The 27738-nt window shown below is 38.5% G+C and overlaps 3 protein-coding genes across 3 annotated transcripts; 2 read left to right on the forward strand and 1 right to left on the reverse strand.

The window, feature by feature from the left end:
* The first annotated feature begins 2968 nt into the window (after positions 1-2968).
* LOC103698466 (golgin subfamily A member 6-like protein 6) lies at positions 2969-6081 on the forward strand. Its single transcript, XM_008780492.3, has 2 exons — positions 2969-3603; positions 5515-6081. The coding sequence occupies exons 1-2, from the start codon at positions 3168-3170 to the stop codon at positions 5742-5744; spliced, it is 666 nt and encodes a 221-aa protein (XP_008778714.1). The 5' UTR covers positions 2969-3167; the 3' UTR covers positions 5745-6081.
* Positions 6082-8058: 1977 nt separating this feature from the next.
* On the forward strand, positions 8059-11427 carry LOC103706959 (60S ribosomal protein L21-2-like). Its single transcript, XM_008791247.4, has 2 exons — positions 8059-8548; positions 11015-11427. Exons 1-2 carry the CDS (start codon positions 8312-8314, stop codon positions 11270-11272), a joined length of 495 nt encoding a protein of 164 aa, XP_008789469.3. The 5' UTR covers positions 8059-8311; the 3' UTR covers positions 11273-11427.
* Positions 11428-12353: 926 nt separating this feature from the next.
* Positions 12354-25034, reverse strand: LOC103706960 (FAD synthase-like). The gene is made up of 16 exons (XM_008791248.4): positions 24773-25034; positions 21374-21419; positions 21108-21277; positions 20833-20950; positions 20565-20647; positions 20406-20465; positions 19478-19732; positions 18486-18582; positions 17789-17839; positions 17604-17684; positions 16900-16971; positions 15283-15345; positions 14573-14719; positions 13194-13251; positions 13043-13095; positions 12354-12863 (listed from the first exon to the last, which is right to left on the reverse strand). The coding sequence occupies exons 1-16, from the start codon at positions 24871-24873 to the stop codon at positions 12783-12785; spliced, it is 1536 nt and encodes a 511-aa protein (XP_008789470.2). The 5' UTR covers positions 24874-25034; the 3' UTR covers positions 12354-12782.
* Between the last annotated feature and the right edge of the window lie 2704 nt (positions 25035-27738).

Genomic DNA, 27738 nt, shown 5'->3' on the forward strand with positions numbered 1-27738 from the left:
CTGCTTGCACGGCCATTGTCATGTACCTCACCGACATGGACAGCTAATCCCAGTCCCTTGTCAATAATTTATCGAGATGGACCCCAATGACATGATAGCACAACTCATGCACCATCACGATATCAGGGCCATCACTGGGAGGTGAATAAAAAATTTTAACACATCCACAAGGCCCAGAACTGTTGATAAAACTTTTCCCCCCATAGCCAGCACACCAAGTGGCAAAAGATGATTAGTGTTTCGTATCAAAAAATTGCATGCACCGAACCAATCGCCTCGTCCCACGTTTACGTATCTCTATGTTTGCAGACGAATTTTGGGCGAATATCAAGTAAAAAATACTTATAAGCACAATAAAAATATGATATTTTTCTGTTCAACTTTTTTTTTATGTAGTCAAAAAAAAAAAAAACTTTTTTTTGAGAAAATCAAAAACATGTTTCTCGTTTGCCCAGGATGTTTGACTGCAAACCAGAGTTACTCAACATAAAAGTTTGCATTCCCGTGAATGTGCAAGAAAGAAGTCGAAACACTAAGAATATACCATGTTATAATTTCCACTAGAGAGTGCTCGATAGCATCCAAGGATTGAGGTGAAATGATCTTTATGAGTTGTTGTGTCACCTAACTTAAATCTCTTTCAGTGTGATTGCATGTGTCTCACTGTTGATTACATTTTTCTCCCTAGTCGGTGCACGTACGACATTTGAATGCACATTGAATCATGTTTTTGATATCGCAGGGGACAAGAAGATCAGATCATCCGAGTCCTATTGCATCTAGTTCCGGTTACTATTTGATGTGCTGGAAGTGTGGCACGAGATCTTCGGGTTAAGTTCTACTAATAATAGCCATAATAAGGTGTAGGGTCTGGCAGAAGAAGACAATGGCTGCTTGAGTGCCAACTTAGCCTGCTCATGGATTACACCACCCAGATACGGAGGAGGGACCATTGGGACCGCACAGGCATATAGCCACTGCGATCTGTGACTTGGTTGCATGGTAGGGGTCTTCTTTGGATTTGGCGTGCTCGGACCCAGCCCAATTTGCACCCGTCAGGTGCCCAAAGGCCACACCCTTAAGTCAGGCGCGGGTCGGATAAAATTGGTGTCAGCTTGGAACCCAACTGAATCTGACCCATCAAACTCCCAACTGAAATCAAGAACCTCGGACCTCAGGCAACTGAAACAAATTCAGTTGATTGGTCCGGTTGTTCGTCCAAAAGCAGAACCCAAACCTGAACCCGGTTGAGTTAGGTGAAGACCCGCCATTTTGTTCGTAATTTAGGCGCAGGCATGAGTCCTTTTCACCGAAGGAATCCTGAGAAGGGAAAAGTTACTACAAACCAATGCGACCGACTGTAGATTTGTTGCTTGTTTCGTTTGGAGCAAGAGAAAAGGAATTAAGTGGACCACCGTACGTCGTAGCAGAGCGAGGGGACCAGTAATGGCACACTTCAACGTTGTCAAGAATTAGGACCTGTCTTTCCGCCAAGAAATCCAATAAAGGTTGCCTGGACGTCGTCGAAAATAATGGCAACCAGTACTCCAATGGAGTGCCAGTGCAGCATGGTATAATTCTCCTGGAGTATATGTAATCGGGGCGGATAATGATGGAACACCTGAATGGGTCCTGCATTGCCTTTTGATTTCTTTCAGGGTCTTTTGGACCGTTTGATTGCGAGAACGTGCATCTAGAAACGACAGTAGTTATGGGTTTGTTTACACCGTAGATGGTTGAATGTAAACTAGAAAAAGAAAAAGATTACCCATGCATTATGTACATTTGTTTTTATTTTTCACAAAACAGAGGATAGTTTGTTTCTTTTTGAGGGGTAAATCACAGGGTAGTTTCGTTCAAAAAACAAGGGGTGATACTGCTAACAATAACAACAGAGAGAAAACCCTTCAAACTATCTACAATTGTCATTGTGCTTAGATTTTCGTCATTATATTTGAACATATATAGATTACGATCAATAGTGACTAATGCATGACCTATCTATCATGGGTTGACATAAAACTTACTAGAGGCCAATTTTAATGGAACTCTTATTCCCATGCTGATCTAAATAAAAAAATCTAAGATAGTTACTCACTTAGACGCCGACCTCTAAAGAGTCCAATTCTGATATAACAAAAACTTTTCACCCATAAAAAAAAGCTCAAGACCCTAGGTATGCAAAACAAACAAGTTATGCTTTCTTTTCTCTTCTATTGCCTCCAATATTCTATCTAACTTATACATAGGAGGATTTAGACGGAGCCAAAGCATCCAAGGACTTAGTTGGAGCCAATTCGAGATGCTTTTCTTTAAAACTTTTTCTTTGGTGTACAGACTAGCAACTCTCGATAGCAATCTTCCACCACTATAGATCGAGTCTCCACTATAGTTGGTCGAGATTTGGGCATCAAGGGCAACCAAATATGATTGATCGCATCCGGCCGTTGTTTACTCGATTTGAACATAATGATTGCTTGGACTTTTCAACTTTCTTTCGGTTTTTGACCAAAGGAAAGTAAAATGCAAAGATGCTGAAAACAATTTTACTGAAGCTTAATACTTGTTTAAGAAATGTGCATCCCATATATCCCATCATAATAACCATCCAAAAAGCAGAAACGGAATGTGTCAAACAAAGAAATAAAAATCAATACGGAAACTATCTTTTACCTTAAAATAATAATAACAAAAAAAGAAAGGTGCTACAAGGGGCAAATGTTTCCTAGTAACCATGATGAAAATGGTTACAGCTGCCACAACAAACCCAGAGAGGGGAAGGAAGGACGGTCAAAATTACCAGTAAAAAGACGACCTCTCTCCATCATTCTCCCTACTCTTCTCTGGCCTTTCACTTCGGATGCATGCAGGGGAGGGAGCGCGACCCTTCACACTCTTTGTCGCCTACATTTATCCCAGAACTTATTGCAAGGTAGCCCCCCCGCAGTAGAATGTCTGGGGATGGCATTTCCTCCTCCACGAGATTCTTCCTCCTACTTATTTATGTCCATTTCCCATCGCCATCCAAAGGCACGCAAAACCTCCACAGCCCCCATGGCCCCATACCCCGGCTCCTTCTTATCACCGCACTAAGGAGATCAAAGAAAGAGGCTCGTCAAAGAGAGAAAAGGGTTGAGAGGGAGAGCCAAAGAGCTCTCACGAAAAAAATGGGCATTGTCACCAGCAAGTGCTGCACCCAATACCGTGAAACGTGCAGAGAACTCAAAGCTAAAATCCAGATCCTAGAGGAAGAGATCAAGGAGATGAAACGTGCGAGGGAGCAGGAAGCTTGCGTCTATGAGCAACAGGCTGCGGCCTTGGCAAGGAAGGAGGATGAGTGGAAGCGAGAGAGGAAGAAGCACAAGGAGGAGGTGGCGAAGCTGAGGAAGAGGCTCGAGGAGGAGGAGGATAGGATGAGAGGTTTGCAGGAGGAGGTCGCAGCGAGCAGAGGTGACAAGGAGTGGAATCGAGCAGGCACTGATTACATCGTGGAGCACATGAAAGAGGAGCGAGCGCGGAGGGAGGAGGCGGTGGAGAAGTGGAAGCAGCTCTACCTTGCCATCAAGACCGAGCTCGACGACCTCATCCAGAGGACTCGACAAGGTAAGTAACGTAGCCGCATTTTGCTTGGATACTACTGAGATCTGCACCAAAAATCTCACTTCTAATGCTTCATTTTGCGAAGATATATGCAGACTTCACATTAGTCGCCTGTGCTTGTTTCATGATAACTTTGTCTGAAACAGAGACGTCAGGAGGACAGTGTAAAGAAGGAAAACACCTTCACACCTCTAATCTACAAGCCTTATACATGATCAATTTAGTTAAATTTACTCAACTAAGTGACAACAATCTATCGTTGTACCCGTAGTCTAGGAAAGAAAATGAAAACTAGGAAGAACATAATTATATTCTAATAATTAAGACTTGAATTGAAAATGGAGTGAGTACACATCTGGATACACTTTTATAATTTGTATTGTATTAAACACCCATTTTGCAGTGCAGAATCCTGAATTCCACATTACGAGATCATGTGAAATAGCTTTGGTTATTAATCTGTGGAACACATTCTTTTATAAATCCTTTTCATGTTTGCAGTTGCCATTTTTTTTTGGTGAACGTTGCCATTTAATTACCAAGAAGTATCCTAATGCTGGTGGCATATGGTATGACAGAACAACTTGAATTGTAGCTTTAAATCTGAATCATCTCTCTGAAATCTAACAGAAGAAAATAGGATAAGATTATTTCTGCACTCAAAATAAAGTGCATTAATTCGTAAATAAATAATGCTGTAGATTTCAGATAGAAAAATCATACCATTTTATATCTTTAATTTTCTAATAACACAATTTTTAACCTAAAACCAACCCCTGCTTTTATTTATTTTTTTCTTATATATTAGAACTTCCAAGTCTTAGTACTCTAGCTCAAATATATATATATAATACTGAATTAACTTAAGCTTATGCTTCTGGAATTACTAAAGCATCTAACTTAAATGCAGACACCAGTAACTAACAGAAAACTAAGAATCCCCTTCTTCATCCTAGTTTACTAGGCTTGAATGCTTACAGAGTTGGATGCAATGTCATTTTCATTTCCGAAACTTGTTCCTTCTCTAGAACTCCCAAAACAATGACAACAACAAAGTATACGGCATCGTTCTGAAATTGTCTCGTAAGCATGACAAATTCTTGGCTATGCTTCACATGAACGAACCTGTCAACTAATACGCTCTCTGTCCTGTACTATATAAAAGCCATCCATCAATTTGCACTGTAAAGTTACTTCATTTGTTCACCAAATCAGTCATCCTTTCCTTGATTTACCTTGTCCACCCATTTCCCCTTCCAATTACAGCCCTCTAGTGGAAACAAAACTACTTATGATTTTTGTCACCTTTCCAAACAAAACCTAAACCTTCTTTTCTCCATTAAGGTTGAGATATCTTGACGCACCGCTATAATTCAGTCTGATGAAAAACCGGTGGAAAATCAAGAAATATTAGCATGGGCCGATGTCATGAAACACAGCAGTTGACTATAGCTTATCTGAATTGGTTTCTGATAAGGTCAGTCTGGGTTTAAAATGAGGTTAACTCCCCAAACCTAACTAGAATAGTTTTCTTCTCGACTCAATGGCTTCAATTCCGTGTCTGGTTTGGGTTGGTTGGTCCTAGGTCAGCATCAGGTCCACACAAGTTCATCCTACAACAATGTGAATTTATAGATCCTATCCAGTAGATACTCTTCCCCCATGATGACTGGAGACTTTCTTCTTGCTAGAGTTAGCAGGTACCCTGATTTCAATAGATGTTTCTCTTCACTATCCTTTTCCTAGATAGACTACCAATTAAATTATGTCACTTCTTGCCCTGGTGATTGAACTCTAGTTTCATAATCTTTCCAGCTTTCAATGCAGCAGCTATTCTTCATTCCATTGATAATCTTATAAATATTTGGAGAGAAGGTGGTCATTAGATGCCATTCTTATGATCTTCTCTTATAGGGGAACGATTCTGGTGGGGAGTTGAAGAAGGCATGATTGAAGGGCTGCACCAGGAGTTGAAGACCAAGGAGGAGACCTTGCAAACACTGAGATCGCGCATAGCAGCAATGGAAAAGGAGGGCATTAAGAGAGACAGGGAGATTGACATTTTGAGGCAGAGCATGAGAATTCTTAGCAACACAAAAAGGAATCGCATCCGAAAGAATCAGCCCGGAAGCTTGCGCTTATGAAGCGGCAAATAGATGCAGCCAGAAACTTGGATGGGTTCCTTAAACCCACAGTGATCTTATGAAGTACTACTGCCCCGTGACTGAAGCTGTACGATTGGTGTCCATGCTGAAAGATTGCAAGCTGTGTTGGGCTGCAGTCGAGCACAAATCTATATTAGAAACATAAGAAATTCAACATCTTTCACGTATTAGTTAGCAGCCAGAAATATCAGAATAAAGATGGCATTGGTTCCAGTCAAGGTTATTACCGAGCCAGATGAGGTTGTAAACGTCTTCCTTAATGTACAAAATATAATTACTTCCAAGTTGTTCCAGCTACAGTGATTCTCTCGGTTTTCTTCTGGTGTCGAGTGGTTCTTGGGTGCCAACCAAGTGATCACCATTTGGAATTTTTTTTTATCTTCACATCATTCCAACGTATCTCTAATTCTTTTGCCTCTGATGCAAGTAATTCGAGCCACGGGAGCAGATGACCTGGCAGAATTCTGTGTCAGCATCCGTGCTTATCTCAACAGACATGACATGTGAAGACTTCTGCCATCTCGATGGCTCCAGTCTGATGCCCATCTCTCCAGACAACAGCACCAGTTGTGACTTTATTCCAGATCCATCTCTTACTAGTTGACCATAGTATCGCCATTTTTTAGTCCTCACATAGCCAAGTATTGGATGGTTTCAGTAAAATTATATTCTGTCATTCATACGCTATCTAGATATTTGAAACTTGGAAGTCCTCTGGGGACAAGCCCTTAAGAACATGTGCCAACCGAGCGAACGGTTGTTGGCAAGTTTGAAGAACGTTGTCTAGCTGTAGGTAATGCATATAAACTCCTATTCCAAGGAGTGCCAGTCCGGACATGAGGGTTTGGAAAACGTCTTGTAGACCTAGAGTCAGATTGGGAGATATCTATCGCGGCTTTCAGAGTGAGCAATGCGCGGAGCTGGACTGTGTCTGGATCTAGAGGTTCGGCCTTCACCCGAGGGTGGGCCTACTCCTCTAGAAGGTGGCTTGGAGCCAGTTGCCGACGAGTTTGGTGTTGTGCGAGTGGGGACTGGCCATCCATCCTCAGCGCCTTGGGTGCCAAATGAATGAGACTGTGGACCACACTTTATTTTAGTGTGAGCGAGCTAGGAGGGTCTGAAGGTTTGTCGAGATCGCGTCGGATGCATGACACCACTTGAGCTCTTTTTTTGCAAGCACTTAGATGGTGGGCTGTCACCCCCTAGACTTGACAGGTGGCTATTGGGGCGACTTGTACTGCTTATCAGATATGACTAGCTAGGAATGTCTAGACTTTTGGTGAGAGCAACTCTTCGCCTAGGTTTGTTGTGGAGCGAGCCTAGGTACATATGGCAGAAATTATCCATGTTGATCCATCGAATAAACCTTTAATAGTTTAAGACACATGGGACTCTATTTTTGCTTGTATAGCGCCTCAGACGGTATTTTTACCTGGAAGCTCTTACTCCCGAGTTTTCTTAAGGTCAACTTTGATAGATGGGTGCTAGATGGCGGCAGGACGGGAGGTGCGAGTTTCATCATTAGAGACCCAAATTTCAGGATGGTTGTTGCTGGTAGGTGTTAGATCTTTGACACCTCGGTCCCGAGGGCTGAGCTGAGGGTGGCATGGGCCGGTCTATGGTGAATGGTTGGATCCAAGAGGGCACAGGCGGTGTGAGTGGGTGCCACCCCTTGCTTCGAGGCATCCGGGCCATGGTTAGTGTCATTGTGGTTTTTCCGGTCAAGTATGTTTATAGAAAGGCTAACAGGACCGCAAATTGGATAGCCTCGTATGCGGTCGATCATTTCGAAGAAGTTCTGTGGATTAGAGAGAGGGAATTGCTTAGAGTGCTATCCATTTTCGAATGTATCCATGCTAGAACTATATGAATCATCCATTTTAGCAAAAAAAAAAATCCTGCATGCTGGCTAATCTCGAGCCATAATTTAGGCATTGCACATCAATATTTAAAACAAAGCCAAAAGAAGGAAGCTAACAAATACGTCATCACGATAGGCTAAGAAGCAGAGCTCTAGGGTCAGCAACCGCTTCATCTGTTCTAATACGCCTTCATCTCAAACTCGAGCCTTCCAGAAATGGTTGCTTCATTGAGACCTAAAGTCTGCGATAACCGGTCCAGTCAACCAAACCTCATAATAGATAGCTTTTTTTTTGGTACATCAGCAGCTCACATGCGACGGATATGAATGCTACCAACAAAATCAGAAAGCAGGCCTGTGGTCTGCCTACATAAAGCCTTCCAAGATATAAAAAAAAAAGGCTACTCAATTTACCGCACTATTTGCCTCTTGGTAGAGGGGCGAAGCCTGATGGGAGGCAGGTAGCATTTCATCCCTTTCCGCCCAATACGTCCGCGCACCCAGCCAGACCGAAATAAATTTGAAATAGACCGGCTATGATTTAGGCCGGTCCAGTCCGATCCGACCGAGGCACCGAATGTCCCTCGCAATAAATCGCAGGATCCCAAACCCTTCCTAGGCTTGCCATTTCATATTGCTTCCTTCGAAACCTAGCCGCAAGAGAGGAGCAGAGGGAGGGGGAGAGATGCCGGCCGGCCATGGGCTCCGAGCGAGGACGAGGGATCTCTTCTCGCGTCCCTTCAGGAAGAAGGGGTACATCCCGCTAACGACGTACCTCCGGACCTACAAGATCGGCGACTACGTCGACGTCAAGGTGAACGGCGCCGTCCACAAGGGAATGCCCCATAAGTTCTACCACGGCCGCACTGGTCGCGTCTGGAACGTCACCAAGCGCGCCATCGGCGTGGAGATCAACAAACAGGTCCGATCGATTCCTATCTCGCATCTTTCTCTCGATCCTTGCTGTTAGATTGATAGTCCAGTTCTATTTTTGATTCGATTCGTGAATCAGTTAGATTCGTGCTCATAGATGGATATGAGTCTTCTAACCTTAGTTCTGCTCATAGGGTAGTGATTTCTTTTGGTATTTTTGTGATATCTTACTTCTTTTGTCTGTAGCTGTTATTTTGATCGCTTCTTCGTTGCCTCTTATTGCCACGTTGGATCTTTTTTTCCGTGGTGGTAAACAATGCTTCTTTTACTCAGCTCAACAGAAACTGTTGTTAGCGATGATTCTTATGGACTTAGGTTTGTAGCGTGTTAGATTATTGTTCATTGCTGCAGGTGTTTCTCATTTTTGTTGTTCTTGGATTTTAGGGATGATTGCATTTTTTTTTTGCTTTCCAAGTTGATTTCAAAAATGTGTTTTTGGATTTATAGTTTGTTGGAGATCAGAGTTTTTACTAGTTGACGAATAGATCAAATTTCCATCTATAGAGTTAGGGTTATTGCAATCTCATGTTTCTTATGTAGGGCTAACTTTCAGAGGGTTGAGTTTTGATGTTGTACTTCCTTTCTGCCACCAAAGTAATGATTGAAATTTGGAGAAAAAAATGGTTTGTGTTCTGAGATTTTTGAAGCTGTTGTGTTACATTTCTGGAGGCGCAAGCGAAGGTATTTAGTTTCCATCATATATTTTACAAACTGATGGGTTAGTAAGGCATGGATCTCATGGAAGGGATGGTATACCAGTTGTAGTAAAGATTGCTAACATCTAGCAGATTGGTTTTAAGGATTAGTTGAAGCAACAGGAAGATAGTTTTTAACTTTTCTTTCTGGAGCATAGTTTCCATATTATTGTCTAATGTCATATTGGGCAGAAGCTTTGTAATAGTTGCAGGTATTCACTTGTAAAGTTGGACCATCTTTTGTTATAAGAGCTGATTTTGGAATGCATCCTGAAAGGCTTTTGCAGTATCTAGTGTACCCACATACAGTAACTGAGCAAGTTTTCCTCTTTTCTTTTGCTGTAAGCTTGTGGGGAACACCTAACTGAACATTCTAAAAGTCCCCCTAAGTTTCATTTACCTGTCTTATGGCCATGCTGTTTGTAGGATGACTTACAACAACTGAGGCTGCAATAATGCTGCTTAAGCTGCATTGTGGTTGCTTAACCAATGTAAATCTAGTAACATTAACCAGATGCATATGCAACCTGACATCGTAATATAATTGCACATATTGTAAGTATTAAAAATACGTAATCCCAGCTCCATGAAAACTCCAATTACTTGCAGCCAAACATGTCCTTGGTGATCTTCTTTCAGCCTTCAGATGATTAGCATTGTGCTGACAGATCAGTTCTTCTATCTATATTTTTAATTGATAAAAAACGAAAAATAATAGGGGCAGAATAAACTTCATCTTCTACAGATGTAGCTTTCATCCAGAAGAATATAAGATCTTAAAAGAAAAAACATAAAAATAGAACAACTTTCTAAGAAGGGTAGATAGCAGAAAAGAAGATCGAGTGATGAGGAACCTTCTTATTTACAATACAAGTACAATATAAAAACCAAAAGTATGACATTCTTGTTGTTCATCTTTGATCAGTAGTGTTCATAAACCAAGTGAAACAGGAAAAAATGAACATTGTGAAAGAGAGAGCACCATCCAATTGAGTGTTTAGACAATAATGCTATAGAAGGGCATGTATTTTTAAGTATTTACTGAAACTAGCCATTACAAATATTTATTTAATAATAGTTAGAAATCTTCTGGCAATCAGGAAAAAATTGACAGGTGGAATCTTTTTGAATATTATATTACACAGAATTTTTTAGAAAAAAAACGAACAGCTTTGATCTGTTGGTTCTTTTCTAATTGAATATTATTAAATCAATGTTCACTTGACACATTTGAGTAAATATTTGAATGATGGCTCTTCTCGTTGGATCCTTCTTGTGTCTTGATCAACACCTAGGTGAACTCTTGAATCTCCATGTTTTTCTTTCTTTTTGTTCTATTCCTTCTCAGACAATTCACTTCCCCTGCTAGTTCTGGGATCATTTCAAATCTCAATCTTCAGATGATCCTTTTACCCGATGATATAGTATTTGAGGCATGCAATACTTCATTTGGAGTTTCTCTCCTACAATCTAATTATCCATCTACCTCTTCTCGATCCCTCCGTAGTCTATGGACCTTCATCAAATGATCATGCATCTGCACGCCAATCTTCTTTCAACACAGTGAAAAAGTCATATGTTTGAGAATCAAGGTAGAAATCAATAACTCTAAACAGATAATTGAATTCTTGTTCTAATGTTCCCTTAGGAATTTTTGCCTGGGTGAATTTTTGCCAATCATGATTCCTGGAGTGATATGCGGTCAAGTTCCGATAGTTGTATGCATTCTGGCTTATGTGTCTTTGTAACTTTATGACCAGGTTGGGAACCGAATCATTAAGAAGAGGATCCATGCGCGCGTGGAGCACGTGCTGCCTTCCAGGTGCACAGAAGATTTCCGCTTGAGGAAGAAAATGAACGACCAACTCAAGGCAGAGGCGAAGGCACGCGGCGAGATTATCAGCACAAAGCGGCAGCCGGAGGGCCCCAAGCCTGGTTTCATGGTTGAAGGAGCCACGTTGGAGACTGTCACTCCAATTCCCTATGATGTGGTCAATGATCTCAAGGGTGGCTATTAAGGTGTTATTTTGTCTCGAATTTTTGCCTCCGCTTGCTTCTTAATTTGTTTGAGCTTTTTGGTAGTCGTTGCATGCTGTTTTGTTTTGAACGTTTTGATACCTAAAATAGAAATTTCTCTGCTTCCGCGATGGTTAGAGCTCAGCAGACTTGGGTAGCCAGTGACAGGTGAGCTTCCATGATTCTCGCAGTTCGCTCTGTTGAGGTTGTTTTGGCACGTGAGATTTTTTTATTATTTTTAATTTTTGGGTCAGTATTGCAGTTTTTTTTTTTTTATATTAGTCACCTGTATGTACCTATCCAAGGCGATTCTTTGCCAAAATTCATCTTTTACGGTCTTGTTCTAGTTGTTGGAGTGGATGATAGGCCTCTGTCTGGGTATTGATCAGGATTTCCTTGAGTCTGGCTTGGTTTTATGGACCTCTCAGAGTCTGCCTTAGTCGTCAAGTTTTGAAGTATGGACTTTAATAATCACAGTCGATTGAAACGTGGCATGAAACAAATGACAACTTCAGCTTTGAACCTTCAGATGAGATACCATACTTGGGCAAGAGTATGGGAGCTCGAATTAGAATTCAGCTCTCGTTTGGACCCTCCGATTAGCACGGTCCAAGTCCCCCAAGCGCCAGGTTGGTCTGCCTGGGATCTTCGTCTCCGGCTAGAAGTGGTCGATAGGAATTACCCAGCAAATCATAAAGAAATCGTTACCCTAGGCATTAGGGAGACCTTGAATATTTTTTGACTATGTTAGAGGTGCTGGAACGCACCATCTGTGCTCCTTTGCTAAGCTCTCACCAAAATGAATAGGAGCATGAATCCATGTTAGGCCGAGTACAGACCAGACGAGCTTGGGCCACCTGTCTGGTAACCCAATCCAAGCCTGGTATAACCCAGCCCAACCTCGCTAAAAGGGAAGCTTACGCCTCATCTTTTGTCACCTACTGCATCAAATTGCATAATTTTAGAGCGATAAGCAACCCCACCTAAAAACTTAAACGGGCATTAGCTGCATGCATGATTACAACAAGAAGCAAAATTCCTCGGACTGCAAAGCTACCTACAGTACGGCTCATCCCTTGTACATTTTATGGAAGGCCTGCATCTTGTTATTTAATTTATTAATTGCACTGCAGTAAGAAGAATTTTACAGATGCAAGTACAAGGAGACAAAATGAGGTGTCAGCCAGTCTCCAGTTCTGAACCCGCCTCCTTCTTCTTCCCAGAAACATGTATATCTGGGTCGTGAGCTTCCATCAGCTAATGTGGATGCCGATAATTGAATGCAAAAGGTTAGCGACCGTTGATGCTCTTCTTCCCCAGCAGTTCCATTCATGCTCTTTGGAAGAAACTACTGAACTATGCTTTCTTCAAAAAAATAAAAAATGTGCGGTTTGGCCAAGAGCTTGGAAAAGAACAACTTATGCTAATCAAAAGCTCGGGACAAGTTGGCTTCTCTTTCCACCATCCCCCTTTTTGCCCAGCAAAATATTAAAGAACTGATCATCATATCAGCTAGAGTTTAACTTCACGGACTGCTCCTGCTGGGAACCGTTCACACAGATTCTGAGCAGCCAGTTCTACCCTCGTATTGTCCTGAAGAAAAATATAAAGCTTAGATGTTCGCAAACTCTCTTTAGAAACAGAGGGTAAGAAAGAAACAACAAATTTCCCCATTTGAGTTCAGAATATGATATTGCTTTTATTCTCATTAAGGTATGGAACACAGAAAATTAAGAAGACGGAACCCAGATGAATATACTTGGAATAGATACCTTCCCAACAAAATTGATTATTAAAGGGCCAGCTCTAGACTTGCGATGACATCCTGCTTGTTAAACAAATAACAAATTATCAAATGAAAGGATCATTTCTATAGCCAAACCCATTACATAAATAAATACACAAGAATGCTGGTTAACTTACCTATATAAATATCTGGGAAATCAATACACAATTTGGATATAACCTGAGCAGTTTCAATCTGCATAACAGGGAGGATGAAAATTAGAAAATATAGATATCTATTCAGAACTTGAGTTTTTTCCCCTTTTTATAGGGTCTGTTTAGCAGCCGGATGGGTAGCACCCGTGAGGAGATAAAGAGAGAGAGAGCACCCGCAGCAGGGCGAGGGGGATTTTGCCAGACACGCCCTTAAGAATATCAAAATCCAGTAATTTCATTTGTAATACAGTTAATGGTCACAGGTATTTGCAGATATGTTGATTAAGAGGTTATCCCCACATGGAAAGAGTTCACGAAGTATGAGATAAAGCAAACAAAGTATTAGCTGATGTAGATACCATAATTTCTGATATAAAAGTAAGAGAACATCATATGAACAACATCTTATTGGGTTAAATACCTACCATTCTGGAGAGCACAAGGTTAACAAGTAGTTGAAAACATCACTTCGTAGGCAGAATCACAGGTTAACAAGCAACACTGAAGTAAATCACTCTGGATCAGTAAACATGGAGGAAGCCCAGACTCGGGCAAGATTTAATTATCGGTAATTGATGGAACAAAACAGATTCACTCTTCCCAGGCACATAGCTTTAGACATTATGTCTACTGCCATTTCTAAACTCTCTCCCATTTTCTCGACAAAATGATAACCGGTTATAGAACCAATCCAAAAGATCAAAGAAACCCATGAGGTAGGAATTTGGAACAAAATTTCATATTTAAAAAAAGCAGAAAATCTACACAAGGAACAAAAATTGATTCCTGAAGATGATCAACAATATGATCTGGGATGATTCCTCAAGCCCAAATTGAGAAAACAATTAGAGAGAAGAGGGTCAATAGGAAGAAACAACAATATGTTTTATTTATCACTAGCTTCTTTTAGACCATCTCTTCTCCTCTTAACCATCAAGTAATATTACACTTAATAAATGGGACTCCTCATCCTAATAGCATAAAGCTTTTCTTAATTAAACTCGACCTCAAGTATGATCCACATATGCTAATCTTACCTAAAATAAGATTCCAGAATCAACTAGAAAAATGGTCCTGAAGATAAGCACCAAAATTTCATCAAAACAAAAGAATACCTTGCCTTCTCTCAAAATATTTAAGTACTCAATAGAGCTAATAATGACATATCTGCCTCGTAGTCATATAGCAGACTTTGAATATTCATGTGAAAAAGTAGTGGTGAAAACAAAAAAGATATGCAAGTTTCAGCAATGAATGAAACTTCCGAGCAAAGCAGCACTAAGTTATGGAAGAAATGTAGCACATGAAGCTTATAAAAATGACAGCACATCTACGAAATAAAAGTAAGCACAGAAATGTACATCAGAAAGCATGGTATGAAGATGCTTTGACTTGAATGGTGCCATCCGCACTATAGGAGGACTTGGTAATTGTAGAAGACATTCCCATTCTGTTTCTAGTTCAGAAACATTTGTTGCAGCAAGAATAATCACATTTCGGCATTTGATCTGCAAGAAAAGGTCACTGCATTCTCAGTCACAGAAAAGGCTGCTCGAATAGAAGACACTGTAGAAAAATAGTTAAATGCCGAGTAACAGTGACACATGACATTCCAGAAACAATGAAATTACGGATGACGACTAAACTTGAAGAGCAAAGCAGGAAAATGAAAATTTTTACTCAGTTTGCATTACAGCTGAAAAGGAATATTTCAGAATTAAGCATCGAATGAAATATAAAACATGAGATCATACAATAAAGTAGCAATCCTGACATGTTTTATGAAGACTCAAGAAGAGTGACCTTGTTCAAGGTAACAATCCATGGTCCAAACATCATATATCATCTTTTTCTAGGAACTCTTATATCTTTTAATGGAAAATCATGTTCAACGCAGTTATAGAATTTTTTTGGTAATAATTCTTCAACCTCTGTTCTGGATGTATTTCAGCTCATGGATTAGACTTGCTAGTAATGTTTAAATTGCATGAAGATGAACAAAGAAAAATCATCCATTCAATCTACAGTTTTCATTGAAGAAAATATAATATATCAAGGTCAAAAGACATACCAATGGCACAGGTAGCATTTCATGGTGCAGTAATTCAGTTATGCCTTCAGGCAATAAAGCCATCTGGAACATAAAGCAAGCTTCAGATCAGAATAAGAGTCTTTTAGCATGTTGTATATTTAATACTTTAAAGTGTATGTTACTAGTCTTATAAGCTTGAGGCACTCTAACATGGTTAATAAACTAATCATCTGGGTTTGCAATAATAGAGATATCAATGTCTAAGCCAACAAAGTATTAATAACACATGAATGGTTTGATAGAATAAGCTGAGCATATTTAATATAGGTCAACCAGAAAACCCACAAAACTTTACCATGTTCTCTGCTCCTGCAACAAATAACTGTCAGTAAAAATGATCAATTACTACGCACAATCATATGTATCTTTGCATATGAGATCTGTGAATACTTTCAACACCTATTATTAAGTACATGTTCGTTTCAGTAAATTAAGGATACCATAAGAGCTGAAAAATGATCGGTCTATCTGTGTATAATAAATGAAAACAGAATGAATAGCTTTGTCTTCAATGATCAAGAAGAATAACAAAAGGAAATTGTTCAATCTGCTAACACAATAATTGTTACTTATCCAGACATACTCCAGGTTCTTATTCTACCTTAATTTAAAAGCATTGTGCAGTGTTTCAACAATTTAAGGAAGAAATTGGAAGAAATATACTATTCAAAGCTACCAATTAGATGCTGACTGACACAAGAAATGTGTTTCTCATAATAGAGATGGTGGTTACAACAATTTTATTTAATAGGTTAAAAATAATCAATAAATAGAGGATATTATGCATAAACATGCAATATTTTACATGTGAAAGCAATGAAGCTTCAAGAAATCTATTGTTACACATGTATCCCTGTTTCAGTGATGCATATGCCAAGACATTTCATGACATACAATGGCAATATTATTTAAAGTCCAAAAAGCAGAAGATATCATAAGAGACTTTTTAACTGGTAGCTCCAACATTTATTTTTCGGACCTACCACTTTCTTTTGTGTTTTTAATATAATAATTATAAAGACTTTACATAGCATTATATATTCAAAAAATGATTAACCTTGATCACAAACAGAATTTATAATAAAAAGTGGCAGCCATACAGAAATTCAGTATTAAAATATTTTAAATTTACTTGTTGCGCAAAAAATATTTTATATTTACTTATTTAAAATATATCCCATCTATATGGGGAAAATTTTATGGATTCATCAAGATATGCTCTGTCAAATTGTGAGAATGTTTTACAACAAGCTCTCAACCTAATGCCAATTCTCTAGAAAAAAGTACTGAATTCCTGGCCAAGGCAACTTTTGGCAAGAGAGGACCTGCCACAAAACTTAGACCTCTAGATTTTGCTTAGTTAAACAATTGAAGCACATGCAACTACAGAGCAACCCTCTAAAAGTTCTTGTAGGCCTGGAAAGATTACCAAAAACGGAACGTATAAATTGTTTTCATGCAGTAGCCAATAATCACATTCCAATAAACTAAATCAAGACATAGTTCTGAATTGAAACTAAATTTGCATAATAATCTTCGTAACTAGTATAAAGGGTAACAATATCAAATAGTACATATGCCCAATTATCACATCACCTCATTCCGGTCACCAGTGCAATGGTCTCCTATAAGATGCCTGAGATACTCCTCGAACTCTTCATCAGGGGCCTGAAAGAGAAAACAGTCATTTCATACAAAAAAAATTATAAAACTAGATAAAGAAAAACGCAAAGTGAAGATTAATCAGATTTAGAATTATGTTTTTGCCTGAAGAAAGGTGGATGGTGACCACTCACTGGACACTAGCCATGACTCAAGCACACATATCATAATACTCTGCATCTAACACATTTAGATGATGCATGACTGACAAATCTCCTCTCCTTTTTATCATCTCATAACTCTTTTACTCTCCATAATTTTCCTTCATTTATCTATATTTCACAGTTGAACCAGCACCAAAATGCCATGACTCATTCATGGAGAAACTGGTTATGGCATTTTTTGGACCACATTTTGCACCCTATTGTGCTTTCAAGTTTCAGATTTCACTGGAAGCAGCATCACACACAGGCCCACACATAGAGAAGGGGGGGGGGGAGAGAATTTTTCAAAGATTTTTGAGAACATATAGCAGTATTGTATGATCAAGAAGCCCTGCGAGCCAGTGTTACATGTTGTTAACCAAAACAGAAGAAGGAGATCCAATAAAGCAATGTTTTAATATACATTACTAAAAAAAGGTAAAATTACCAATTACACAGCATTTTGCTGTGCATCCATCAGTTTGATAAACTCACCAGACGAACTCCAAATGCCTTTGCAACACCTGCCGCCGAAACATCTGAATGTAAAGGGCCAAGCCCTCCAAAAAGGAATACCTGCAATTAACAATTCAAAATTATTTTTTGAAAAATACAAAATTAAAATTTCTTGAAACCTTGAGATAATAGTTACTATGAAATAAGAGCTGCAAAATTCTAACCATGTCATCTTTAGATTTCCGGCGTTCGACTTCTTCGGCAACAGAATCAACCTGTTTTTTTACATAAAAACCATGGTGCATGCCTGTAAGTTCTACTAAAAACCTGCTACTCAGCTATGTGCCATAAAGCAAAGACCAAATGTTTGAAGAATTAATGTTTTGCAGTATCAATATTATCCCAACAATGTAAGGTCTTCTGAATAGGTGTCCCTAGCTAAGAAAATTGATTTACCATAAGCAGGTAGCAAAATGCCAGGGCTCTCATTATTGCAGTTTTGTACTAGAACGTGTTCAATGTGGAAAAACCATGAGTGAATCAAGAAATATGTCCGTCATATCCTTTGCAGGATATAGTAGCAAGTTATGCATTTGATCTTAATTTTTTTCCTTTTTCTTTTGTTTGAGATAGAAAGTCCTCCAGGCATTATCTGCTAATATAGTAAAAAGGGATTTTCAAGGAAATCATCTTTATCTTCTTCAACTACAATATAAAGTAGCCAGCAAGTCTTAGTTTATCAATTTGGGTTGCATGTTTTGTAATATATCCAAGAAAACTGTTAACAGTTTCAGCGAAATCTTAGTCTATTCATATGCTGAACAGGAAATTATAGCTGTCTAGAACATTTTTAGATCATGAGACGGTCAACATGTGAATTTAGGAGCACAAGTGGCTATCTTATCGCAGAAGTCATCTTACATCATTCCGAACAACTGCTACATGGGCAACTTGCCAACCTATGGTTTGAAGCTTTTTGCACAATGTTGCTCCTATTTGGTCCTCAGCAGTACCAAACCTGAAATTTTATGCACTAACATTTGTCAAGATGCTTTGTTATGAAACGAAAAGACAAAAATGAAAGAAAATTTATGCATATAAACATACATAACATGTATGCAAGCGTGCATGTAAGCATGCACGAGTGTCTGCAAACATGCATATATAAGTGTCGGTATGTATATGTATGTTATTCTTGCATAACTTTGAATGCATATGATGCATGAAACAATGATTCATTCGACCCTAAGCTTAGGGAAAATATCTGGATGTGTTGCCCAGGACTAGGCAATTAGTGATAAATTTTCAAAGGCGTCTAAGCACCCTCCATCTACTTACCTAAAGAATAAGTGAACTATTCTCTCCATTAAAAGAACATAACAGTTCAGTAAGATATAAGTACAATATATGCGACAGGCATGGCATTGCACGTCAACTAAGTCTATGCACTGTCTCTATTAAATGATGCGCAATCATGCTCTCTCAATGGAGAAATCTTCACTCTTTAGATGTAACAGTAAGTAAAAAGGTAAAGAATTTCTAGAAGAAGCTGGAGTCCATCCATGTCATTCCAATCAAGAAAATGTTACTGCTTTAATATAAATATTTTTTCAGTAACAAGATTTAAAAAAAAATCATTACTTATGAACTTCAATCGACAATGCCATTTGAGGCAAGCAGATAAATGCTTAGTAAACTAGAATAGCCTTATTTGACTAATTTAGTTTAAGTCCACCCAAACAAACATAAGCAGAATCTCGGAATTTCAGTAACTTGACAGAACATTTATAAAGTAAGGTAATGACAAGAAGCTGCAATCATTCCATATGAAGCTCAAGTATATATATTTTTTGAAGCATGAAAAAACAGGTTGCTTTATATTAGTACTACGAATTACATAGAAAATAACTTACAGAATCTCATCACCTACAGCAATGATTGATGCTGTGAGAAAGCTGTTCTTATGTGGACCAATATTGTTCAGGCCATTGCTTAGAACAGGAGTGCTTTCAGACTTTGAAGAAATCTTCTTTGCTCTTCCAGCCCTTTCTTGTCTTCCATCCGATAGCATATATGCAGGTTTAAAATTTTCTTTCATGGTTGAAGATTCAGCAACGCTCAACAATGCATTTGGAACTGTATCATGTATGCTCCCAATAGAAGTATATCTAAACAAAGAAGATATAAGTTCTGATACAATATAACAGACAAGTTAATAAATAGAAAAAGAAAGATAAAGTAAGAATTATAGAAATTTTTTACTTCGGAAAAAGTTTAGGTTAGTCTTAATAAATATATCGAGGAGAATTTGAATTGCAGATTCTGAACATGAACTCACATGTGGATGCCATTTTCTTTTCTTTCTAGCATTATCTACTCACTACTAAATTGTTGTATTTAACAGGCCTACTTCAACATCAAGAAAAAAAAAACTTCAACATTTTAATTAGTTACATACATGTAATAAGCAGGACAAATGTAAAAAAGCATTGCTGAATGCTGAGGAGCATGTACATGTGTTTTAAACCTCAGATAGAGTTGGTAATAAGCTCGTAAGGATGCTTGGGAGATGTTGAGCTATTTGAATTAGTAGATGATAACTGATGGAGAACTGTTCAATATCATCTAGTCTTCTAGAACAAGCATTGTGAAAATGAGTTGAAGGAACAAATACTGATGAAGCAATGAACAGAAAACAGGATTTGTTGATCCCAACAATACACACACAACAACAATTGCATATGGTTTACATGTACGAAGCACAACAGTAACAGCTGGAAATTAGATAGCCACAATTCCAAAATTTGGAACTTAAAGGTCAAACAAAAGAAAATCTTTTACCCTTGATCGTACAGACTGCAGTATTTAACCTTGCAGGTTAAAATGAAAGCCCACACATCCCTGTTGAAGAAAAAAATGAAGTTAAGACCATTTTTTATATAAAGAGGGAAAAGGAAAAACTACGAATGATAGGATTCACTCATATGACCAAAAGAAAACCTGTATGACCAATCCAAGATAGGATTCACCCTCATAAAAGGAGGCCATCCAGTTGAACTAGGGGAGAACTGTTCCTGACCAACCTGAAGGGGCAATACAGTAATTAATCTGAGTAGCAATTTAAATTGCTCTAATGTTAAATTTCGCATGTTTGGTAAAAAAATTTAAGACATAATCATGATATTGAATGATACCAATCATCATTTTTCATAGCAGGGTATATAAATAGCAGGGTATATACAACTGCTATAAGAAGCCAGAGAAATACCGCATTAGGATCACCAATTCGGGTACCAAGAAAAATAGCTTTGATAGGTTTTTCCGTTAGCAGAGTCCCTAAACCCGACTTGAAATCTGAGCGAATAATTTCCAGATGCAAGTCATAACTAGACAAAAGGACCAAAAAAAAAAAAAATATATAGATTTAATATTACAGGCTTGAACAATTAGAATGCATAAAGACTATTTGTGATAGGAGCACAATTCTAGCAAGTTCCTTTTAGGGAGGGGGGAAACAGCTAACCAAGGTAGGAGTATTCTTACACAGCAGCAGTTTCATAAGTGAATAAATTGATGTCAGGGAAAGCACAAGGGCTCTCAAAATAGATAGTTCGTATCGGACAGTTCAGCATGCAGTCCAGTTGGTTCCCATGGGAATTATCTGTTTTCTCTTTATGCAGATAATATCCAGCCCGAAGTAAATGCAGTAAAACCTGCCATATCAATATCATCATAAATACTGAAATGCGAGAATCTGCTCTTTCAAATCATTTGGAAGTTAGCAGAAATAAGCATGGGATAATAATTACAGTCGAGTCCTTTCCCCCATTGAAGCTGAAGGCAACTTGTTCAAACCTGTCCAGAGGCAATATTCAATGGTTGAGAGTTTAATCAATTTGATGTTTAGTAGATAACATTAAAGAAAAACATGACATATTAAGTTATTCCATAAATCTGATACTAAATCGTGGTGAAGATGTGGAGCTTTTCACCAAGCTTCTCATCAGCATGATGTGCATGGATTCAGCTGGCATTGATAAATAAGCTTGTGTGCTCTTCCTCTCTCTCTCACCCCATCCCCCCCTTCTCTCTATGTGTGTGCATGTGCATACATGTGTCTGCAGCTTGTATCAATTATACGCATCTCGAAATAACTTAACAGCAAGTACCAAGATCAGATTATGATTTTTGCTAGAATTGAAATTTTTCACTATGAGGGACAAATCTATCAGCACCTTCTCATTTGTACCAATACAACCTGAAGATCTGAAATAGTGTCTTTTCCAGCAGTTCACTGGACAAAATTGGTCCCTACTTCTGATAATATACCTTAAGCAACAGAATGGATCTGCTCATTGTTACATGGCTTCAGGTTTAGAACTCATATGACAATTTTCCACAAGGTCTGCCATACTGATGACTACCACCCCATACTAAATGTACTGTAATGTACCAGTAAGGTACCAGTATAACACTGAGATTTGATTCGATATATGAGCTGACCCAATTCATACCGGTCCGAGCAAACTGGAACTACCCCATACCACTGGGTATCAGATGGTACTAGGGCTGGGAGTGAGAAAAAAGTATTTGAAGTTTATCTCTATATAGGATATGTATCGTACCATACTATATTGAACCAGTAACATTCTGATATGATTCTTGGTATCGGTTTTGTGAACATTGACCCACTAAGAGCTGCTAAAAATTGTCCAAGGACTTCTACATGAATATGACATAATGAAATTTCTTCATGATCGAGTAAAATATTCAAGCATAATCAGTAAAATAGAACCCTAGGCCAAGAATATTGACTTGTTGAAACATTTCAGACTCTAGGCTGACCAAAATTTCAACCTTGATAGAGAAAGCCGAAAAACTATTCAAGATTTTCCAGAGGATGAACAAGCAATTGAGAGTACTAACAAGGTTCACCGAATCGATAAAGGCGTACTGGCCAGCGACCAGTTTGGCACGATACAGGTTCATACCATGCCATTACAAGACATATAGAAATAGGGAGAGCCGAAAAGGGAGGGGGAGAGGTAGAAAAGGAGGAAGAGAGAGAGAGGGAGAGGGTGGGAGGGAGGATGGAATGGAGGAAGGGGGAGGGCCAAGGAATCCCTAACCCTAACCCGAGTGAGAGAGCGAGAGGGAGGGAGGAGCGGGAGCACTAAGGGAAACCCTAAGCCTAACCTAAATGAGAGAGGAGGGAGGGAAGGAAGGAGAGAGGGAGGGCATTACTACTCTCAGACTATCACAAACAGCCGTGCCGGGGGGGGGGGGGGGGGGGGGGGGTGAATTGCGACCAGATGGGCCATTTATCACCATTAGCCTAAAGTTCCTAAACCATCTCGAATAATTAGCCTAAACCATGCCGGTCCTCGAGCGGTCCAGTTCAGTTGTCAATTCAGCATGGTTCGGCCATTGTTACTAACAATTGTATTTGCTAGCCTGTTTGTACCTAATTATCATTGTTGAAGGCTTTTACAGGTCCCCTCAAATGTTCCAAAACCATGGAGATTTTTCTTCCACAACTCTTTGTTTGATATTTATATACTTTCTTACTTTGTTTTCTCATTTCATATCACTTTGATAGCTTGAGATAAATTGAGGCTTCTATTCACACTAATTTGCTTTTATTGACGAACTTAATGATTAACTTGCAAAAGAAAACGGCATCCAAATTAGACTAGTTGGCAGAGAGCGACCAGACAGACTTTGGCATAACTCAAAACGAACAATAAGCAAACAAGAAAGCTAATGAAAACTGCCAAAGTATACACAGGACTGCCTTCATCATAATTTAAGAACCGAACATATATGACAAAGAATGAAAACTGCCAAGGTCTATACAAGATTGACTTCAGCAAAACTCAAAGCTGATAATATTTGACAAAGAAAGCTAATTAAAACCACCAAGCTAAATGGAACATTTCCTTCAGCCCAACGGCATTAGTTGAACACAGGAACATGCAATGCATAATTTTTTCTTTTTATCTAAAAAAAGGTTGAAAAGAACAATGTGCGCCAAAGCTTAAGCTAACCATAGGATGTGAAGGGGCAAGGGAGTGATACATGACTAACTCTTCATGAGGACTAGCCAAAAAGACTACATCTCCAACAAAAGATAGCTGTTTTTTGTCACAAACACGTCTCCACTATTTCCATGAGGAGACTGTTTGTAGAACTTTGGACAGCCTGATATGAAGAGATTAACTTGACAATCTAGTAACTTGTTAGAAAAGCCTAACACGAAAAGTTTATCTGCATGCTTGACATATAAGTAATCGAGAATGTCATAATTTATCAAATAAATCAATTTAGTTGTGTTATCCAGAAATTTCAAACTAAAATCAGGAACACAAGAGTGATCCAAGAAACAAAATATTTGTAGAAAATCAAGAAGAACACCTTAACTAATGGAAATCTAGAACAGCATCAAGAATTCATCACAATTCAAGAAATGAACATAAGCTCGTGCAAAAATCTCCAAGAATCGAGAGTAGATAAAAACAGCACAAATGTCTCGGAAAAATCAGACTTCCTGTTATAACAGTTAAGCATTCCGAATCATTTGGAAAATTTAATGTATCATAAATCACCAACATTTAATCGAATTTTGTTAATCAAATTTTGTTAATCGAATTTTGTCCCAACAGAACAGCAAGAATCGGGTATAAGCTCGTGCAAAATGATGCAACAAGGTCAGAAAAAGGGCAAAAATGACAGCATAAATGTTGCCAAATAAATCAATCTTCCCGTTAGAGCATGTAAACAACCTGGGCAGTCAAATTCCAACTTCCGCTGCATTCAAAAATCGCCAGAATATATTCAAATTTTGCCCAACAGAAAACAAAGAAATGCCCATGGATTCAAGCAAAAAGCTCCACGAAGGAAAATAAACAAAAAATAGGGCGGAAAAACACAAATGCTTCATAGAATAATTGATCTTCCCGTTAAACTAGTTCAGCATACAAATCGGACCGGCAGAAAGGTACCAACTGATGCATGCTTCAATTATCTCCAAAGAGAACAAATTCTTTTCCCCAAATAAAACCCCCACCTTCATCGGAACAAACCCAAAACCCAGCGGAACAATCTCCCCCGATCTCGAGAAGATCATAGACCCAATTAAGAATTCGCCGCAGAAGCCCACTAAAAGAAAACCTGAAGAAGTTTCAAATTAGAGGACAGAATCATCTTACTCGTATAGAGCGAAAGTTCTCTGGATCACGTAAACGGCGTTGTTGTACTTAGTCTGGAGCCTCCGATCGCTGCTCTCCTTTATAGCTCGATCGATCTCCATCCCCCTCTCTTTACCCCCCCAGGAAGAAGGAAAGAGAGAAGGGAAGTGCCGATTAGGTTGCCTTCCGAAGACACCTCTCTCTCTCTCTCTCCCCCTCTCCGTAGCTGAAGAGGAGGATGTCCGCTTCTTGTTTGGATGATTGGGGTTATAGGAGATGCGATTCAGATGGGGAACAAGGTTATATCTTTCGCGCGACAGAAGATTCCTTTGAGATTTGTGCGAACGGAGTTCCGAGCGCTTTGAGATTTGTACGCCGCCTATCCATGGGAGAAGCATTTATAATGCCTTCCAATTTATATTTATTTATGATCTTAATTATTATTCAACAAAAGGAGGGAAATTGTATGGAAACTGCGAGGAGAATTAAAACCCTCCGGCTCTCTGCAGAAAATGATTGGATGTCATTTTAGCCAAAACCGATTTGCCTGGAATTTATACTAGAAGTCAAGTTCAAATTAACAACTCAAAATTGAAAACAAAGTTGCCATGAAAGGATACCCAATTAGACTCCGAGCTATGGATTTGGACTAAGTTGGATCAACTTGACCTGCTAGCTATATAATCAGAATAAGAGAATGATACAATTTGTCGGGTCTAAGCGTGTTAAACGATCTCTTACATTCAAAATGGAGGGCGATCTTCTGTAACAGTCTAAGATGCCGCCTCGGCATCATTGTATCTATGTCGGTGACGAAGACATCATGATAGTATGGAATGGTCATAAGACTTTTGCCAAATATCATAGGCACAAGTTGGAATTATTCAGACCATGTATTTGAGGAGCTTAGTATGTCTTGAACCATTTCAAGGCTTGTGCTTTGTGCCATGTCTTCCAAAATTGAATTGCTTGTAGCCTTTTTTAAAGACATTAATCCTTGTATAAAACCTGCAGCTTGCAGCTTTTCTCTAAATGCTTTCCCTGAAAACCATGGTTTGTAGATGTTCTGCAGTGGTTTTGAGGAAGGTAAAGCATTTTGATTACAACAAATTTTTCAACTGAAGAATGATAGATAATTATAAATCCATTCCATCTATATGCTTACACACACACACACACATATAGTATTTTTAGCAACTTCTACCAGTCCATAAGCTAAAAATACTTTATATATACACACACATGCGGTGGGGGGGAGAGCATTTTCAGCTCAGGGACAGGTAAAAAGTTACTTATTTTACCTATATAAGGACTAAAGAATAATTTTGGTTCACCTAACAGAACTTGCAATGGATGGGCATGTGAATAATTTAATATCCATTTAGGGACTCGAAAATAATTTTGCTTTATGCATTTCAAAACATAAAGTACTCGGCTTCTGACGCCTTTTTGTCGATCTGCGAGTAAGGGTGTGATAAATGACTTACAGTACACTTTGGGAGGCGCACAAAGAGACCGTAAATAGCGTGCAATTTCCATGCGGTTCCTGTTGAATAAACAAAGATCTTACTAGGGATTTCAAAATAATTTTAGGTTTGACCTGGTTTTAAGTCGAACAACTCTTCTCCCTTCCCTTCTTTCCTGCTCCTACGCTTCCGTTCCGTCTCATTGCATCTACTCGGGAGCACGTAGTCGATAGAAATCCACCGAGATGTCTAAATCAAAGCTCTAGTTATTTTGGAATTATTAGTTCGGAAAAAAATATTTTTTATTAAAATATTTTTTAAAAAAATTAATATCCGAATGCATGATTTTTAAAATAATAATTTTTACAAATTTAGTTGACCACGAAAAAAAGACATATTACAAAATAATTTATGTTTGGTTGAACATCTATTTTTTAAAAAATATTATATTATATATATATTATATTTTTATTAAACAAAAATATTTTATTCTATTTCATCTAAAAGCTTAATGGTATTTTTAGAAAAAGAAAATTACTACAATTTTCAGCCAGAAAGAATTTGACTTTTCTATGTTCTATATAATTTTTTCTTTATAAAATGTAATAATCTTATTTTTCTAGAAAAACTATTTTTTCGTGTCTTTTTCTTAAAAATTTGAAGTAAGTATGAAATTTTTTTTTCATTTTTTCACCGACCAAACTTTCCCTATTCCTTCTTCCAGGAACTAGAGCCATTTTTAAGTGTAATCCCGCCAATCACGGGAAACATTGAATTTTCCAAAAGAAGTGGTCTTAGGCAAGCCAGGTGATAGACTAATAATTTTCCACACATTCATCATATAACTTTCCCATGGATTCTTCTCAATGTGACAAAATCATAGTTTAAAATGACAAACAATTGATACAAGGTACATTCTTTACTCCCTTTTGCGCCTTTTCTTCATCCTCAATAAATCGGGTGATTTCCTCTTCATGAAGGTCTAGAATCTGACTATCTGAGGGCTGAGGCACAGGTCTTCCGGTGTGTTCTTCTGGCCTTAGAAAGCCAGTTCTTGACGGGTAGTTGACCTTGGGCTTTTGAGGTTTGGACAATGTGCTTTTGCTTCTACGTGATTTGATTAGGGGAAAGAAACTTGAGTCATCACAACCACCCAATCCTCTGATTAAGTCACAATAACAGGATACATATACTCGTGTCTAATTCAATTAAAGCCAACTAATAATCAGCATGGGTGATGCTAGTGATTTTTCAGGCTTATCAATGGTCAGTAGATAGTTATTGTCTCATATATTGAAGAAACTTTCACACCTGGAATTTGAATAATGGCATATTTATTTGTAATTCAATTGATAAACAAAATTTAATTCTTATTATCGTACGCCTCTTCTATCGATATTTAGAATGAGGAATTTTACATTGGTTAAGGAATGAAGAATATCTATAGGCCTGACATGAGCCTTGGTCTTCAAAGTTCATAGAGATGCACCCTGGTATACACAACCTACTAGTACCCTACTC

Source organism: Phoenix dactylifera, chromosome 18, assembly GCF_009389715.1.
Source record: "Phoenix dactylifera cultivar Barhee BC4 chromosome 18, palm_55x_up_171113_PBpolish2nd_filt_p, whole genome shotgun sequence".
In the NCBI taxonomy this organism is placed as follows: Eukaryota; Viridiplantae; Streptophyta; class Magnoliopsida; order Arecales; family Arecaceae; genus Phoenix; species Phoenix dactylifera.

What these genes read in the sequence shown, in the direction of transcription:
- LOC103706959 (XM_008791247.4), top strand. Translation starts at nt 8,312, where the DNA reads ATGCCGGCCGGCCATGGGCTCCGAGCGAGGACGAGGGATCTCTTCTCG. An exon ending in GCGTGGAGATCAACAAACAG is followed by an intron (nt 8,549 to 11,014) that starts GTCCGATCGATT and finishes CTTTATGACCAG; the next exon opens with GTTGGGAACCGAATCATTAA.
- LOC103706960 (XM_008791248.4), bottom strand. Translation starts at nt 24,873, where the DNA reads ATGGAGATCGATCGAGCTATAAAGGAGAGCAGCGATCGGAGGCTCCAG. An exon ending in GAATTGGTGATCCTAATGCG is followed by an intron (nt 20,648 to 20,832) that starts GTATTTCTCTGG and finishes TTGCCCCTTCAG; the next exon opens with GTTGGTCAGGAACAGTTCTC. An exon ending in AGGCATTTGGAGTTCGTCTG is followed by an intron (nt 16,972 to 17,603) that starts GTGAGTTTATCA and finishes TTTCTCTTTCAG; the next exon opens with GCCCCTGATGAAGAGTTCGA.
- LOC103698466 (XM_008780492.3), top strand. Translation starts at nt 3,168, where the DNA reads ATGGGCATTGTCACCAGCAAGTGCTGCACCCAATACCGTGAAACGTGC. An exon ending in CATCCAGAGGACTCGACAAG is followed by an intron (nt 3,604 to 5,514) that starts GTAAGTAACGTA and finishes CTTCTCTTATAG; the next exon opens with GGGAACGATTCTGGTGGGGA.